This window comes from Sparus aurata, chromosome 7, assembly GCF_900880675.1.
Source record: "Sparus aurata chromosome 7, fSpaAur1.1, whole genome shotgun sequence".
Lineage (NCBI taxonomy): Eukaryota > Metazoa > Chordata > Actinopteri > Spariformes > Sparidae > Sparus > Sparus aurata.
Window position 1 is genome coordinate 19181636 of NC_044193.1, and position 19024 is coordinate 19200659.

General features: G+C 41.3%; 1 protein-coding gene across 7 annotated transcripts in view; it reads left to right on the forward strand.

The window, feature by feature from the left end:
* The window catches only part of ampd2b (adenosine monophosphate deaminase 2b), a 22374-nt gene continuing 3350 nt past the window's right edge, over nt 1-19024 (forward strand). Inside the window, exons 1-17 of one of the 7 annotated variants that reach the window (XM_030424448.1) lie at nt 1-427; nt 8884-9030; nt 13144-13268; nt 13347-13477; nt 13561-13629; nt 13883-13985; nt 14135-14324; nt 15138-15279; nt 15415-15504; nt 16240-16369; nt 16480-16674; nt 16804-16935; nt 17040-17203; nt 17332-17458; nt 17557-17720; nt 18208-18328; nt 18559-18732. In XM_030424448.1, coding sequence (XP_030280308.1) covers nt 13239-13268; nt 13347-13477; nt 13561-13629; nt 13883-13985; nt 14135-14324; nt 15138-15279; nt 15415-15504; nt 16240-16369; nt 16480-16674; nt 16804-16935; nt 17040-17203; nt 17332-17458; nt 17557-17720; nt 18208-18328; nt 18559-18732 — 1962 coding nt within the window. In that variant the 5' untranslated portion in view covers nt 1-427; nt 8884-9030; nt 13144-13238. Of the gene's footprint in view, nt 428-8573; nt 8760-8883; nt 9031-13143; nt 13269-13346; nt 13478-13560; nt 13630-13882; nt 13986-14134; nt 14325-15137; nt 15280-15414; nt 15505-16239; nt 16370-16479; nt 16675-16803; nt 16936-17039; nt 17204-17331; nt 17459-17556; nt 17721-18207; nt 18329-18558; nt 18733-19024 lie in introns of those variants that run through there. The other 6 variants (XM_030424446.1, XM_030424447.1, XM_030424444.1 and 3 more) reach the window with 6 other exon arrangements.

Genomic DNA, 19024 nt, shown 5'->3' on the forward strand with positions numbered 1-19024 from the left:
AGCTCGGGCACGAGACTCTTTCGGTGGGGGAGGGCCTGTCTCTGCAGAGGGATGCTCCGCAGCCCCACGCTGAACCAACCGGACTGGAAATCCCTGCCCACAGACACGTAGCACACACGCACACAAAAACACACACGTACACACACATGCACAACCGTACGCTGACTGCAGCCCCCTCAAGCTCCCAGCATCTGTGCTTACATCTCTCCTCTCCTCCTCCTCCTCCTCCTCCTCCTTCTTCTCCTCCTCTCTCACTCCGCTCCGTCCTCCGCAGCTCTGACTCACTCAGCTCTCCTCGCCGAGCTGAACCGCACTCAACACGGGAACATGTCCTCCAACCTGCCCGCCGGGACCGCAGCCGCGGCCAAAAGCAAGCCGCTGTCCCCGTTCAGGAAGCGTGGCAGCCTGCAGTACACAGCCAGCACAGGTGAGTGGAGATGGAGAGGGGGAGGACGCGGTGAGCGTGGCGGTCCTATAAACAAGGGGGAGGACACTGACATGTACTGGCGCTTGAGGTCAGGCTGGAGCTGTCGACTGTGTATTGTCGCGAATTCCGACTTTTTGAATGAAATGTCGCTTTTGGATTCTTTCTTAGCATCAGTAGCAAGAGGAAGACAAATGGTGCAGTACTTTTCTCTCGGAGTAGTTTGGGGAAATGCAAACCTGTTGATTGGGGAGGTGTGGGAGAGGATGCTCTCTGCATCTGGATGATTTCTGCATTCATACCCTGCAGTTTCATGTTAGCGTGTTCTAGCCAATCCCTTCAGCCTTTTTATCCAAGCTTATTGGTTATAAATGACACAGTATGCATGCATGCATTCACTCTCCGAGTTAATTCTCAGTAGGATCAGGAAAAACTGCTGAGATGTTGCATAACTTGTTGTTGTCAAGTGAAATATCATACTATGTGAATTATCACTGTCCCTCAGGCGCTGGCTTGTGACATCCTCTCAATATATTTTGCAGGGGGTGAAAATATATAAGCTCGACCCTACAAGCATGTCTTCTGTTACTCGTATATATTGCGTACATGAATGTGATGACGTGGTTTTTCATTCAGCATGTGGCCTGGATAGAATATGTAGGTTTTGGTTTTGGTTTGGTACCTCAGGACATGATCCCCTGCTGAATGAGAGGATTAGCCACCACTCGGATGTATGCACATGCTGATCAGCCTTTCATCCGAGCTGCAAAGAGTGTAGAATGACCAAAATACCATCCATTTAAACTCCCCTCCCTCTGGTCATTCATTGTCAATATGAGCACACTTTCTCTGAAATGCAGTCGATATTAATATTGCGTGTGCCGACATTCTAACCATCAATATCCTCATGCCATGTTTTTGGTTAGAAATGAGAACTTCGTGTCCTTTTTGGCTTAAAAACTGGTATCCTTTAATTAAGCAAATACAAATATGTACTTGTGAGTATTATAAATCTTTCTTGATATCTTGAAGTGCATTCCTATTGGAGGCAGATGATATAATCTCCCTCTATTAGCAGATTTGTTTAATGTACATAATACATTGAAAACGCACTGTGTCTTTAAAAATCTCCCACACCCAGGTCATGTTTTGACTTGACCGATGGTGACACGCTGTGATGTTACAATGATTGCTAAGATGGTCAGAGATAGATTTGTAACCCTGGCGATAAATACAACAGCTCCTCCCTGCTCCAACTAGGATGCCCTCTGTGATTACCCTCATTTACAGCTCTGTCTGTTGCAAATAGTGCTCTTGAGTGTCAGAGTGGGAGTAATAATTAGATGCTGGAATGATGAGGGGCAGTCTTGTGCTCTATATTCGACAGAGACAGATTTTTTTCTGGCTGAAACCTCTGAAATCTGATTTAGGAAGTCTCTGCAGAAGCACGTCATGATGACATTTAACATTTTATGCTGTTAAAGCATTCAGGGAAGCATCTGAGTAAGCAAAGATGACATTTAGGTGACTCATCTTCTTTTGTTTTCTGTTTTTTTCAAAAGGCACTGATATAGTTTAAGACATATTGTATCATGTTAATAGTGCAGAGTGGAAACGGGCTGCAGAGACATGATCTTGTGATCATATTAGATGGACTATTTGAATAATTGCAGGTGTCAATGAATCTTTAATAAAGTGATTGCTATTCGTACAGGATCATCAATAATGTATCGTTGTCTAACAGTTTGATTGCACTCTGCATGATGATTGTCTAAACTGACACATGGCATGCTCGAGGAGCTTCAGCTTATTAGATTGTTTTGATAAGAGTACTGAACTCTTGATCTGATCTAATGAGCTCTGTGCCGTTCAATCAGCACAACAAAGGTGAATAGATGTGGACAGCTGCAGCTGTAATCGGCACTAGATGAGATTCAGTCACTCACAGCTTGACTTTCTTTAAAGGTTATAGACCCCCCCTTACACATACTATACTGTCTTATAAGAACAGCCTTTTTCTCTCTTGTGCAGTTACAGTGTGAAGAGCTGAGGCATGGTGTTGTCCATATTTAGCACATTATTGCAGGGTTTGTAGAGTGAACTTAGCAGTGGGTGAATCACTCCTCTGTCTGTGAAAAAGGTAGTTCTGAGATTAGAGCACCACCCACTCAGCAGTTAGCCTACTCTGCACCTCATGCTGGTTTACACTTGTTGAACCATTTAAATCAAATAGAGAAAGAAGAACTTTATGGAGCAGTAGACATTTGCTTGCCGATGAAGGCTTTGTACTGTGTGTGACCTAAACAGCCATTATTATCTAAAGTTGAAGGAAAAATAACAGTCTCTTAAACTTTCTTATCACATAAAGGTAGTGATTATAACTACTCACAGAGCAAAGAAAATATATGATTAATATTTAGTTTAGACAAGTAAGATATAAATATGTATATTAGTTGTAAATTGGGAGATATGACCAGAGTTTTTGTTTAAAACATTTTAAAAAATATGAGTATAAAGGAACAGTGTAGACGTTATGTCAAAGATGCGTATGTACCGTGTTGCAGAGATGTCTTCTGAAGTTAGGATGCTAATATGCTAACCCCAGCCCGTCCTGGCTCATAATACCAGACCTAAAACTTTCATTCTGCCATTCACTCACCTAAGTTAGCCAACATGTAGCCTACAGCTAACAGACCTGGTTGCTCCGTGGTAGTAATTTTGTTGAGAAAACTAAAGTTATCGATATTCTCCAGTAATATTATGATTTTGCAGGGGTCTGACCCAATGGCAGAAATTCATCTTCTTTGAGGGTCGCTTTTGCTTATGTTGGTCACATAGGAATTCATATTGAATAAAATGTTATTTCATAACCAGTTAAAAGTTCCTTGTAGTACGTTTAACATATATATATAAATATGTTGTTTTTATGGTTCTCGATATTTGTAAAATATGGTTTCTCCCACATCCAGGACAGTGGTGGCAAATTATTTAGATCTAGTAGGGGTGGGCAATACTGCAAATTTTGGTATTATTCGATACCAAGTAATTAGAGGGCCAGTATTGCCGATACTGATACTGATAGTGATTATTTTTTACTTGAAAATTACTGATCATTGAATTATTTTGTACTTTTGTCTTTAATTATTTGATGATGATTATGATAATAATAAAACACAGGACAAAGATTTTAGCCAATTAAGAAAATAATATTTAAAATAATTAAATCTATAACCTATCTGCATGTAGCCTAAATATGTTTCTTCAACAGATACACAAAAGGGTTATTATACTCTGCCATTCATACTTCATACTCCATATTCATACTTCAGGTTTGAGGTAGGCTATATATCTAAATATAAGCATTTATTTTTGAGTTCCAGTAAAACAATTAAGATTTATTTCAACTGTCTAAATATATGATAATAGTTTAATCACTCTGCTCAAATTACATCTCTGACTACCAGTTACACTAACAACATTAATTAATGCTGGAAATAACTTTCACTTTTAGAAATTGCTTCCTGGATATTGTTGAGGTTTTTGGTGAAAGGCCTCTGACAGTGACGTCTGTCTCTGTGCCAGGGGTCTGGTTCAGGTTTGGGGAGCTCCCTTCCTCCTCCCTCCGTTTGCTTTTCAGCTCATCGTTAACTTTTGGGTGTGCTGCTTTTAAATGCGTATACAAGTTAGTGGTGTTACCACAGAAGTGTATTGCTTTCCTGCATATGTCACAGGAAACTGTGAAATAACTCAAAACAGCACTCATCTTACTGTCCGCCATCATTAAGGGTCGCCAGTCCATCTCTGCTCTGTCAGGCAGCGCAAGAGGCGAGGGGGAGGGGGGGGCTGTGCATAAGGACTAAGAGAGCCGCTGCGCTCACACAAACTGTGAAGAAATACGTGTGTTTTGCTGAACTTATAGAAGAGAAACTGCAACAAAAATATCGATCTCATCACGCTAGTATCGATCTGATACCAGTACTCACCTTGGTATCGACACTATCGATATTTGGATCGATCTGCCCACTCCTGAGATCTAGTACTCATTATACATAAGAGAGGCTCCTGTCAGTGTTTACTGATGCATTACTCTGTGAGCAGCATTGGGATGTTGAGCTAATTCATCTACTTTATATACTTTATAGACTGATAAAACCTGTCCCATAAAGTAACAAGTAACTACGGCTGTCAGATAAATTTGGTTCATTTGTTAAAAAACACATTATTTGCCTTTGAAATGTCCCGACTCTGCAAGAAAGAAATACGACAACATGAAATAACTGTAATTTGCTCTAATCATTGAGACAGTAGGGGGATGATGGACCTTTGAGCACATTGTACTTAGCCCCCACATCCTGTTCACACCTCCTCTGATTGTGTCACACCTTGTCACCGCTACATGCCCACACATGTCGGGGTCTGCGTCATGAGCAGATACAGTAATTACAGGAGAGAGGGACCCTTTAGGTTAAATGATAAGCCCTGTCACTCCCAACGCTGATGCAATCGGTACGAGTAACAGCATAAATTGCAATTAATGATTAACCTGGGAGTTTAGGGAGTCCCACCCAAACACACCCTCATCTGATAACCTTCAGTCTCTCTGGATTGTCACTGTAATGAAAGAACAGTGTTTAGTTGTGTTTCCGACAGTCATATGAGCCGATATCTGGCCTGTTCGAGGTCTCATGGGTTTGTGCCCTGCGAGTGGAGCCACCTCTTTGCTGCATTGTTGCCCATACTTAATGTTTGGTGATTCAGTAGGTAAAAAGATACCGGGTGCCATCTGTTGTTGGCTGCATGTCGACCTGTGGAGAGCAAGAGTCCTTGTTTAAAAGGTACAGTGCATGGTACTAAAGACAGAACCTTCAATTTAAGCAAATATGGCTGAAATATTTATTCCTTTTGGTACTTCAACTAAGTAGTGGTCAAAGGGCTGGACAATATGGATATTACATCATCATTATATCAGATATTGTCTTAGATTTTAGAACTTTATACTGTGATATGGCGTAAGTGTTGTCTTTTCATGGGTTTAAAGGCTGCGTTACAGTTTACTGATGTGATTTTCTTACTCTAACTTTTACAAACTGTTCAACTTTGATCTAATACTTGTCTTTACCCACTTGGTCATTACACTGTATCCACATTACTGATGATATTTATCAGAAATCAGTTATAGTCATTCCTGCAATACTTTCACAATAATGTTATCAGGGTATTTGATCCAAAATATTGTGATATTTAATTTTGTCATCCAGTCCTAGCATTTATGAAATGCTTCTGAGGAGATTTCAAAATATCGAGATGTATATTATGTATCACAATATTTTATTTAAGACACCCTAATGTCCTAATTAGTGAGAAGTAAATAATTAAGCTCTGTACTTATGCACAAGCTTGAGGTATGGTGTCACCTTTTTTGCTTTGATCCCCTTAAAATCTTTTGTTCTTTTTACTCAAATGAACAGAAAAAAAACAGCAAACTAAAGATATCAACATGAACTCTAAGAAATTAAGAATGCCATTGTTATTATTTTTAAAACATTTCACCTACTAAATTAATCAAGCGCTAAAATGGTCGTCAGTCATCACATGTCATCGTGTTATGAAATACAAAGCACTGCTATAAAGGAAATTGTTTAGAAGCATTAATTTGTTCAAATAAGCTACTTCTCAACCTGCTACAAAATAAAAAATGCTATTTACATGTTCTCTAATAATGATAATAATAATAGTCCAGCAAAATAAAATTTTTATTCAATAATGTGCAGTAAACTTCTGAAAGGGACCATTCTGCATACTGTTGCCTGAGTTTGACTTGTTCTTTGAGTGAACACTTTCCACCATGATGAGCTCGTGTTGATGTGTCTGTGATGCATCATCCAACCATCAGAGGGAGCCTGGTCTGAATAAATGCAGCAACACTGATGAAACAATGAAGAGCAATCTTGTGTGTTGTGCTTTTTCATAACCATTTGATTAGTCCTCTCGAGAGCAATATTGGCTTCGAGGGCCTTGAAAAATAACACACACACAACACTTTAACCTTCAGAGGACGAGTAGTCAGTTGTTTGTAGTCGAGTTGCATTTGACTCCTTTGGATGGAGGTTTTTTCCGTCCAGTTTGTCAGCTGTGCTTTCCAAACTGGATTGCTCCAGTCTAAGAGCGGCTCTCTCTCCATAAGCAAGAGGAGAAACATGTTGTGTGATTTTGTGGTGTTTGATGATCTGACTTTCAGGATTTTTATGGGTAATGTTATTTTGTTGACATTGTATTTGTTTGTTTAGGTATCTATGTGGTTGTATGCAAATTCAGATTGGATGCTTGGTGTGCGAAAAATAACAAAAATGCACATTATTTCTTTTTTCTAATAACTAATGATGAAAACACCTCAGAGATGATTGTGTAATTGACAATCCTGATCTTATTGTCATCAGATACCATGAAAATCCAAAACCAGCATGAATTGATCGAGTATCATTTGTCTACCCAAATCCTGATTTAGCCTTTTCCTCTTACTCATAAAGCGCCATTGTTTTCCAAAAGCACATCAAAGAGCCACACTGTTGCACTGACATGCTCCATTACAATCAACATGGCAGCTCTAGCTCATTTTGAATAGAAGTCCTGCTGCTGTAAATATTCACTAGTGCGCCAGATTTGCAGCAGGGAATAGAAACCGACCAACCAATTCACTGTTTACACCTGTTAAAGTAAAGGTTGCTAGAAACGACAGTGCACAACTGTTGTAGGTACATATTCAGTGTTTTTAAAATGAAAAAAAAATATTTGTATCCCAACCAAAATTGACATCTCGAGTCGGAACGAGTGAGAGACACATTGTTGTTTGGGTCTTTAAAAGTGTTTGAAAAAAGCACAAATGCTCAAATAAGATTGTGTGTTAGGGTCAGAAAAGGTAAAGATTTCTAATTCAGCTCTGAGTTTCAGGTAAATACAACTTAAGTTGAACTCTAGACAGTGTTGAGCAAGAGATGATTAGACAGGCAGCACTTGATTGATTGAGCTTAAAGGCTTTTTTTACAGGTTAAATTAAACTCAAAATAATGGAATTAGGTCTGAGTTAGAAACAGATTTAATTGGCAGAGTTCACTGCAAATGAACTCTGCCATATACTCTTATATATGCACTATATGCACCTGTTTTTAGACAATTTTCACTCGCCCCATTGGCAGATGTTTTTTATGATAATCATAATAATACATTTTATTTCTATAGTGTCCATCTAACCCGAGAAACACAGTGCTTTACACAATACAATACTATACCCTATAGGAGCAGTTAAAAGCTAGTTAATCATTGAGAAATGATACAAAATAGAATTCAGTAAAATCAAGACATTCAATAGCAGCCAAACCAGAAGTAGAAACCATGAAAGTAGCAGGAAACAGCTTTTATTCATATTTTTTAACTTAATTTTGAAGTGGCATTTTTCCAATGCAGGAAAAAAGAGCTGAATAAATTTTTTTTATTTTAAGTTTTCTGATACAAAACAGAAGAAAAATTGCAGCTCAGTACAAACATTCCCTTTTTTGAAATGTATTTGCAGTTCAAGCATTCAGCTGTTCTCCACAGCAAATTTACATTCAGTGCAACAGTACGATAAAAAGACAGATATGACTGTGTGCACTGTATTGTTCTGTGTCATGAAATTTCATCAGTTCATTCAATCATTAATGTTTTATTTCATAATTTTTTTCGCACACACAAACGTCTGTGCTTACAGCATGGGAAAAGCATGTTCCAGAAATTACTGCTGCAGACGTAATGGGGACAACGTGCTGGCCCTTTAATTTCATTCATGTGAGAGGAGATGGAGTCAAAGTCTCATTTATTAGACCGTCTTCTCCCTCAGACTGCTGCTATTCAGCTGGCTGAGAAAAAAAAAAGCACAGACCATGACAACTCAAACCTTACCGCTGAGGCAGCACCATTTTATTCTCACGACACAAACATCCTGAACACATGGTCTCCTCAGCAAAACACAGCACGAAGGATAACGTAGATGCGAGCAGGGGTGCTGCGAGAGAAACTTGCAGCAGGAGTACTCACATCCGTCTGTGATAAACGTGTTCTTCCCCCCCGCCTCCTCTCCCTCCCGTGGTACGTCCCAGATAGATGTCAGAGGCATTTAAATGAGAAGGATCAGCTCCAGAGGCTGCGAGTGCAGCGACAGCTGGCCTGAACCAGGAGGCACACACAGCAGAGGGGGGTCACTCACTGGGATGTGAGGGGGAGTTCATGGATCTGCTGGACCAGCTCTTTGTATGTATGACAGGGACAGATTAAGGCGTAGAGGAGATGACTATTTGACTCTGTGAGTGTGTTAAATGAGAGCGTGTGTGTGTGTTGTTGCCAGTTTTGTCATTAGACTGAGTGTTTGAAGTATTTCTTCTCTTGTTTCTCTCCATCCCTCGCTCCCATCATGTTTTACCCATGAGAAAGGACAGCAGACGCCATCCCGGGCCATTTGCTGTTTGGCATGCTCCATCACCCTGCCAGGACAGCCTCTCTCTCCCTCTCTGTCTGTCTCTCTGTCCTCTCTCGGCCCTGCTAGCTGCTGGTTAACGCAGGCTCTGAGGAGACAGGTACGCTCCACTTCCCTCATCCTGTGCAAAAGCACAAAAAACCTCTCTTACCCTCCAACCCTCCCCCTTTCCCTTCCCTCTATCACACTCACTGCCAATCTCCTCTGCCTGTCCCTTGATGGCTTTGTGTAATAGCCCTGAGCAGTGCTGTCTTCAGTGTGCTGGGGAGATTGTGTGTCGATTGATTGTCCCACAAATGAGCTTTCGCTTGTCTTTTGCAGATGGTGCAAAGGTGCAACTGGTTACAAAGAAGCAAGTTTGATCGATAAATTGGGTTGACTACACATGCAACTTAATCGAAAGGGTTGTTTTCAAGGCTAGTGGGCATCCTGCTTTTATGTTGTTAGCATTTCTCTCCTTTATGGTTCAAGTGAAGGCTGTCAGCAGTAAAGGAAACACAGGACAGAGCACTAGAATACCAACATCAGCCTGTAGACTGTACCCCTTTGGCCATAGAAAGAGTTTAAATGCAGATCCGGAGTAGCTGTTTTATGCAGAGTGAGTGAGAGAAGCATCCTTTCTGTCTATTCCTTGCATTCTCCTTGCAGTGCATGAATGTTGTTCATGTTGTTGTTACACTAAACTGTGTGTGCGTCATGTTTTACCATGAGTGTAAAATATCTGTAATTTTCAGTGTCTTCGCTTATGTGGAGTGTTCTGATTTTATGAATATGGTTTTATAAAAGTGTGTCTGATGTAGAAGCTAAACTGCTTTGATCAAAATATTCTGGCACAAAAATGGTGAAGTTTCTTAAAGCCTAAGATGATGTCGACAATTGACTTTTTTTTGGTCCACAACCCGTAGATAATCAGCTTTGGAGCGCTGATGAAGTTGTCGAAACCTCTGAGTATTTTAAAGGAGATATATAAGGCTTATTTTAAGGTTCATCATTTTATTTGGGGCCTATAGGTTTACATGCCTTAATGCTCAAAAACACATTGGTATTCTGACACTGTCCAGTGCTGCAGCACTGTATTTCCCCTCTGTCTGAAACGCTGCGTTTTAGCTCCTGTCTCTTTAAGACCGCCCCCTTCTGGTGTGGATTCTGACCTTTTTAACCCTTAAGATCTTACTTGCACAAGAACATCTACAGACATCTACAGGTCTCCTTTCAACAAACACTGGGAGGTTGGGCAGAAAAAGATTCATATTCCTTTTAAGTTCATATATATGTATCTTTCTTTTTAGAAATATGACATTGGTATTTGCACTGAGATTCTGTATTAATGCTAGTGTTGAAAAAATTCGGAGGACACCAGGTATGACTAAAGACTATCAGACTGAACCTCCAGCTCAAAATTGTTTATATTTGTCGTTTCCCTGAAATTCCTGCTTTCTCAGCAGCACTGACACATGTGAGCTATGAGTGTGTTTGGTTTTCACTGTGAGACATCTGCCACAGAGGCTGTGAGTCACTGGCATGTCTTGTGGGCTGAATACCAAATCTGCATAGTCAATGGGAGCAGGTAGACAGAGGATGATGATGCACGACTGGCCCTAGTGGTAGGAAACAGAGAGAGCTGGTAAATGAAGGGAATCTCTTGGTATTTACGTGGAATCATTCACAATTGTTATATAGCTCATTCTGATTCTGACTGATTTCTGTCTGTTTCTGAGAATTTATGACTTGTTTTCTTATAAAGGCGAAAACCAAATACACATTACTGTAGATAAAGTTATACAGGAAGTCTCTTGACCTCTGACCTCTTTTACCCCTTTGGCCTGTCGGCTTCAGATGACTTTCCATATGTGATCTCATCCCTGAGGAGCTTTTCATCCGGTTTGAGTTAGACTGGAGTTAGGACACTTTATTGCTGTTGAAATATGCATGCAGTGGAAGTCCCTCAGCAAGATGATACTATTTGACCTTGTTTTGAGGCTCAGAAGAACGATCCTCTTTGATTGTTTTTATATTAGTCGCCTGAAGAACCTTATGTCGTCTGGCACCCATTAGATCAATAAAAGCCTCAGCCGACCAGATTATGTAGTATATGTTTAAGTGAAGTATGATATCTGAGTGGTTTGCTCTTCAACAGTGCAATGGGGGATGAGTTGTTACGTAACCATAGATGCTACCGATCCAAATATAGCAGCCATTAGGGGATTAGCTCCCGGCCCGGCAGGCTTGGCTAGGCTCGGCTTTACTGTGGCCCAGTATGGATGTCTTTGCCGCTGGTCGCCTCCTGCCCTCCACACCAGCGTCCACTCCAATCACGACAAACTGATATGCCCCGAACTGACAGCAGAGATGACATCTTAGCAGGCCGCTATGTTACACAGACGTGCTCCTTCCTATCAGCAGAGGAGCATCTGTCTGTGGCTCCACTTTGTTTGGCATCAGAACAGTTTTCTCTTTGTTGATTCAAGCATGAACCAGGATAAAGAGGAGATACTTACATCTTATTTCTTATTTATATGGACAAATGTGCCAAGCAGAGATTCATTCATTATATTGTGTAGATAACACAATATTTGTTTGCATTTAAATGTTTAATAGACTTGCAAATAACAATTATTTTCCTTGTAGATTAGTCTAGTCTAATTATTCAAGTCAGGACTAAAGTACTACATTTGACTCTTTTATTGAAGAAGTTATTTAAATCTAGTTTATGTGCTCCTGCAAAATGGTTCAAGCTAAACCAAATGTGAAAAATACAACTTCACTATGTTCAGTAAAAAAAAACTATTGGGGGAGAATAAATAAATGATACAGTTACATTAATGTATGATAACAACTTTATCAATGTTTACTTTATACTGTTACCTGCGGTGTGTCCAGACCTTTTGGCACTGGCTTAAGCAATGGTGGCATTAAGCATTACACACACTAGGCAGAAAAGCATTCATTTACCATTTTTTGGGGCTGAAGGAGCATGTAGAACTTGCGGCGGAGCCTGTCAGTGAGAAAATACTCAAACTATAAACTTTAATACAAATGCCACATTATATTCATACTCAAAGCTCATTGTTGGAGCTCAACTCTTCAGCCTTTCGTAGGTCAAAGCCCAGTTGAATATTTACACATTGGAGAGGTTTTGCTCTGTATCTCACTCCCTGATTCTAGTGTATGTTTTTGATGTTGGTGGCCTCGTGGTGCCGACAAATTTGCTCAGCGTGTCAAGTGGGATGTGTTGATTGGAGGGTGTTAAGCTGAAGGCGTTTAACACGTGGTTGTAAGTTGTGGTCTGGGCAATGATTATACCGTCTTTTCTCCTCATAGCTGCGGTTCTGTCTGCCTCTCCAAGTGTTTTCATGCCATTAATGAAGTTTTTTTTCAAGTCCTAATTGACCCAGTTAATTGGCCTCTCTGGTCTCCTGTCCCCATAGAGCGGACAGACTCAGACACGCTTTGTTAAATAAGTCAGTCTTAATTTAGATGGGCTGTTGTGGTACAAAGACAACACAGAGGGCAGGTATCACACAGTAAGGCCTCGGTGACCTTCCTCTTGTGTGTATGGTTTATAAATACTGACAGACAACAGGGCCGCTGACACTCTACCACACACAGGATGAAATATTCAGCAGGATGATGAATATTTCAGTGGCAGGTGCGTAGTTTCGAGGGGCAAGATTAATATCATTGCAGACAGAGTGCTAAATATACACCCTGGGGAGAAGGCAACACAGCAGTGAAGACATTGTCACAGTCTCTGCATCCACTCCCAGCCACTCTCTTCCCCGAGTCTTTTTTCATCGACCATCCCCCTCCGTTTTTCCCTTCTCGCCTTTCCATGACAACTGGGTTTGTATAAAACTTGAGTCTTGTGCAATGGCAACAATGGAGGGTATTAGCCGGTGTATGTGCTGATGGGCTCTCCACCTGAATGGTCCATTGTGCCTCGAGGCACAAACAGCCGCTGAGCTCAGACCTCCACTGTTGTGTGAAGGCCCGCTGACAGAGGAACAACAAGCTTCTGCAGACGGTTTCAACCACTGTGAATTCATTATATGTTGAAGCAACGAAGAATCATAAAGGAGGGGGACTTTAGCTGATTCATATTTATGTCTAGCCCACTTTTTTGCTGTGGTGTGTCAAAATAAGCCTTTCTATAGTTCATGGGATGCATAGTTTATTTCTTCATTTTAAGATGTCTCTACCTCCTTATCTCTAGTTGATCTCCGTGGTCCTCGCCACCTCCTCACCTCCCAGCATTCCTTGCCTGGCATCCCAGTGGCACTGAAACAGTCCATTGACCTGCGTACATCCATGGACGGCAAGTACAAGGAGATTGCTGAGGTTAGTGCTCAGTAACTGCATCTTGTTATTAACGATATGAATAAAAATGTATTAAACTCCATCTGTGTCTGTGTGAAGGAGCTGTTCTCCCGCACTCTGGCGGAGAGTGAGATGCGCAGCGCCCCCTATGAATTTCCAGAGGACAGCCCCATCGAACAGCTGGAGGAGAGACGTCAGCGCCTCGAGCGACAGATCAGCCAGGATGTCAAGTAAGTGCAGAGAGCAGGGTTGGTACACAAACACATGTGACTGATCATGATCCCCAAAGTAAGCTCAGCCTCTCTGTGCGCAGGTACGAACCCGACATCCTCTTGCGCGCCAAACAGGAGTTCATGAAGACTGACAGTGCAACAGATCTCGAGTGAGTGCTACTCCTACCTGTAGGCAACTGTGATGTCTCTATTCATTCAGTGTGTATCTTAAACTATATGATGGAAAAGTAACACATACCAGGGGTTGTAGTGAAGTACTGATCACTGGCTGTTGACTTGAAAGTAGGAATGAAGTGTCTCTTTCATTCAGATGACACTTCAGCTCTCAGACCTTCTTTAAGATCAACACACGTGTATATTTCAATCTACCAGAATGCAAAATAATTGTCAGTCTATCAATAGATACATGAAGGAGCAGAGCCAAGCTCCCGACCTGCAGGAGAGAGAGCCGATTCCAGAGAGAGAGTACCAGAGAGTCAGTATTTCTGGCGAGGAGAAATGCGGGGTAAGTCACCAGATTAGAAAAGAAAGTATTTCTTAGGAAAAGTTCTTTTCTATTTTTGGTGTTGTTTTCTAAATGAAATAACACCTCCTCTGTCATTTTTCTTACCTCCTAATCTTTATTCCCTTTCATTCAATTGTTCTTCCGCCCAGGTTCCCTTCACAGATCTGTTGGATGCGGCCAAGTGTGTGGTGAAAGCTCTGTTCATCAGACAGAAGTACATGGGCCTGTCGCTGCAGAGCTTCTGCAGGACCACCGCCCGGTACCTGCAGGAGCTGAGTGAGAGACCTCTGGACCTGGATATCTATGAGGAGGAGATCCCAGAGACCACAGCCACAGCATGTAAATGCTGTTCACATGAACACACTTACATGTCCCCCATTTCTGCTGATTTCATCTGGCTGGATGATTCTGAAAAACTTGAGATGTGGCGTTTTTTGTAGCAGAATTTCTCTGTCAAGCTTGCACATTTGCTGTGGTGCCTTGACTGTTGGGCACTTGGTGTAAGAAACAGGGTTCCAGATTAATTTTTCACACTGGCTGCGCTGCTGCACTCATTTTTTCATTTAGGTGCACCAGCACAGAATTTCGAGGCATTTTAAATTAATTTCAAAAATTAAAACACATTATGTAAATGATTGTAAACAAGAATGAAGTGCGTAAATTAAATGTTTTTCTTCATTTAAATTACAAGCAAGAAGGACTGGTGATTTGTTCAAATTGTTCAAAGCTACTAAATTTCAGGCACACCAGAAAATAATGCAAAAAAACAGGAAAAAAATAACTTTGGATTGTACATATTGGATTGTATGATTATATATATATTGTATGATTAGAGTAAAAAACAGTAATAACATTTCTAAACTGAAAAGTCATCAACATAAAAGGTATAAAAAGGACGATATTTGGCAGCTTATTCCATTCAACCTCAGCTGCACTCAGAAAGAATCAGTAAACTTATGTTATAATGGTAATATAAGTCATGTCCAGTGTCATGTCTCACATTAAGACATCCACAGACTTCTCCACCCATCTGTCCCACTCCCCTGAACCGGCTGTCACCACGTTCAGGCTGTTCAGATCAGATGTTAGCTGCATGTGCGTTCTCACCTCGCTCAGAGCCGTGCCCCAATGTGACGTTCTGTCTCCTCTCAGATGCCACAGTGCACCCACCTGTTTCTGAAACACACCCGTATGAGAACCTGGACCCTGCCAGCATGCCCCCCGACATGGGTTACGGCTGCAAGATGGTGGATGGTGTCATGCATGTGTACACGACGAGGAAAACTATGGAAAAGTGAGATTTGTATGATGGATCACTCAGTGCACGCATGCTTTATCTTGTAGTCCTCCGTGTGGAAGGATTCCTGTCTGTTTTTAAACATTTTGTCGGCAGCAGAGTCTCCTGTTTAAGTTTTGATGTCGCTAACAGGAGCACAGAGCTTGATCTGCCGTATCCAGACCTGCACGAGTACATCGCTGATATGAACGTCATGATGGCCCTCATAATCAACGGTCCAGTGTAAGTTCTGAGTACAGAAAAGTGTGTATGTTGAATGATTTGATTGACTTTTTTGACCTAACAAAACAAAAGAAACAAACAATATAATAGAAGCTTTCCAAAAAAACAAGTTAAGAATAACAAAATGAAAACAGAAACAAATGAATGCGATGAAATAAATTATCAAGAAAAAACGTTTACACACACTCATGCTTTTAAATGTTTATACTTGTTTAATTCTACCCCATCTCTGCTACCTCATTAACTACATCTTAATCCTTCCAAAACATTAACTTTTTCAGACTTTATCAAAAAGTACCCATTACATTCATTATAAATCTGATCTTCTTATTTTGACTGATCATCTTTTTTCGTTCATACTTAAATCAGATCTGCTTTTAAAAGTGTTTATAATAAGATATGATACTTGTACAATTGCTCAAGAAAGTGCCATAACTAAAAAATTGTCTCTCCTTGTCCTCCTCCTTGTTATCATCTGCTCATAAATTTGCTGTGGTCCGCTGCACATCAGCTTATGAATGAAACTGTAAACACTGACTTCAGTTGTCTCAGATAAGAAAAAAACATGTTTTTATGTAACATGAAAGTCAGTTGAGAATCCTGAATCCTGAATCCCCACACTGGAATCTGATGTTGGCCACATTTGAAAAGTAATGTGAAGAGCCAAACAAAAAAGTCTGATCTGAGCGCTCAGGCTTGCAGTGTGAACGAAGCCTTTGTTTCCCTTTGCCACAGAAAGTCCTTCTGCTACCGTCGTCTGCAGTATCTTAGCTCCAAGTTTCAGATGCACATCCTGCTGAATGAGATGAAAGAGCTGGCAGCGCAGAAAAAAGTCCCACATCGAGACTTTTACAATATCCGTAAGGTGAACTTGAGAGCTGTTCCTCCTGAGCCTTATCACAATTATTTGTTACAATCCAGAGCAAAACTCCTATATTTTATTTTCTGTCCTTTTTCGCTGGATGTTTTTTGCAGGTTGACACACACATTCATGCTTCGTCCTGCATGAACCAGAAGCACCTCCTGCGTTTCATCAAAAGGGCCATGAAGAAGTATCCTAAGGAGATTGTACATGTGGAAAGAGGCAAAGGTCAGACACTGATGGAGGTGTTTGAGACCATGAACCTGACGGCCTTTGACCTGAGTGTGGACACCCTTGACATGCACGCAGTGAGTAACGCCCGTGAAGGATATGCGAACAAGTCTGGTTCATGATGTTGTAATGACAAATAGTGATTTAGCACCAGTTAATTAGCTATTGTTTGAATAACAGTGACATTGTTTCAACTCTCTTTGCAGGACCGCAACACTTTTCATCGCTTCGACAAGTTCAACGCCAAATACAATCCTATCGGCGAGTCCATCCTGAGAGAGATCTTCATCAAAACAGACAACTACATCGAGGGAAAATACTTCGGTCACATTATTAAGGTGCTCACTTGCACCTTTAACACTGTCATTACCACCGATACCTGCATAATGGCCGTGTGAGGCACAGGCGCCCTCTGCTGACTGCCTGTATCACTGCTTCTCAGGAGGTGATGGCCGACCTGGAGGAGAGCAAGTACCAGAACGTGGAGCTCAGGCTGTCGATCTACGGCCGCTCCAGAGACGAGTGGGACAAACTGGCCAAGTGGGCTGTCAAACATGGCGTCTACTCGAAAAACGTGCGCTGGCTCGTGCAAGTGCCTCGACTATTGTGAGTAACCCCAGTGGTTGGAAGATTGACACTACATTTACTAATGTAACATACTGAATGAAGGGATGTGCATTGGAAAGATAACATTACCATAATCACACAAATGACATCTCTTATTTTCCTCTCAGTGACGTCTACCACACAAAGAAGCAGCTGTGTAACTTTGAAGAAATGTTGGCGAATGTCTTCATGCCTCTGTTCGAGGTCACAGTCGACCCCGGCAGCCACCCAGAGCTGCACCTCTTCCTTCAGCATGTGCGAAGTCTTTACCGTGGAGTCATGAATTAATATTTTTCACATTGAGCCAGACTTCACGGGGTTTCATATATCTTGTGTCGCTCTCTGTCACACAGGTGGTGGGTTTCGACAGTGTGGATGACGAGTCAAAACCAGAGCAACACATCTTCAACCTGGACAGTCCGCTGCCAGTCAACTGGACGGAGGAGGACAACCCGCCCTATTCCTACTACCTCTACTACATGTATGCAAACATGACAGTGCTGAATCACCTGCGCAGGTACGAGTCTACACCTCAGTCCAAGTGGCTACGATTATCTGCTTTTTGTGAATGCAATCACTCCCTTATTATATGTTTTACCTGTTTACAAGAAATACTAGCAGTACATTAATATTTCAAGATCATTAGAAGTATGCATCTATTATACTTTCACATTTATGCATAAAGACAAGTCATGACACAAGGACAAAATTAAACAAAAAAGACTAAACCAAAAAAGAAAACCATGAGACAAGTAGTTTGTCAATGCATGGTCATGCATTTTTACATTTCTGTATTCATATTAGCTTTGTATAACGTTAGTACAAAGGATAACAAAACAGAATACACCCTCAGGGAATCATCCTTTGGTCTTTCTCTGTCATCTCTTTTATATTTGATTCACAGTTTGTTTACATAATACTCCAAACAAAGCTGAAAGTGAGTGTAACTTCCCTTTAATTTGTTGAAGTTGCCTACCTGGCATCTGTGTCTTTTTTTGTTCCAGGCAGCGGGGGTTTCACGCGCTTGTCCTTCGTCCTCATTGTGGGGAGGCCGGGCCGATCCATCACCTGGTGTCTGGTTTCATGCTGTCAGAGAACATCTCCCACGGGCTGCTGCTCAGGAAGGTGTGACCTCAATATCATAAAAACCCTCCTCTGTGTGTAACATGAAGCAGCTGATCAGACCAAGAGTTTGTGAGGACATTATGAATGTATGAAAAACAGAAAATGGCACAAGGCCTCGGTTCATCTGACTTTTGTTGGTCCAGCTGAGTCATACTTCAGTTAATAATCAGGTCTGCGGTATTATTCTACTCTGAATGCATCGATTGATATCATGCCTTGTGTCCCTCCAGGCTCCAGTGCTGCAGTATCTGTACTACTTGGCCCAGATAGGCATCGCCATGTCTCCTCTCAGTAATAACAGCCTGTTCCTCAGCTACCATCGCAACCCTCTGCCAGAGTACCTGTCCAGGGGCCTCATGGTCTCTCTGTCCACAGATGACCCTCTGCAGTTCCACTTCACCAAGGTCAGTGTACACAGCAGATCCAACGTTTGTAACATTAGATTTTCGGACAGTTTGTTGTTTATCCTCTACTGTTTTAAAATAACAAACATGGTATGGGATAAATGCTGTAATAATTGCACTATGGGATAGAATGTTTCACTTTTGACTTTTACTCTTCACACATGCTGCATGATTATATTGTAATTCATGTCAGTACAGTTTTGACTCTGCGTCTGGGGGTTTAATTGGTCTGCACACCTGTCTTTCATAAAGCACTGATTACCATGATGTGACGAAAACCTCCTGCGTATAA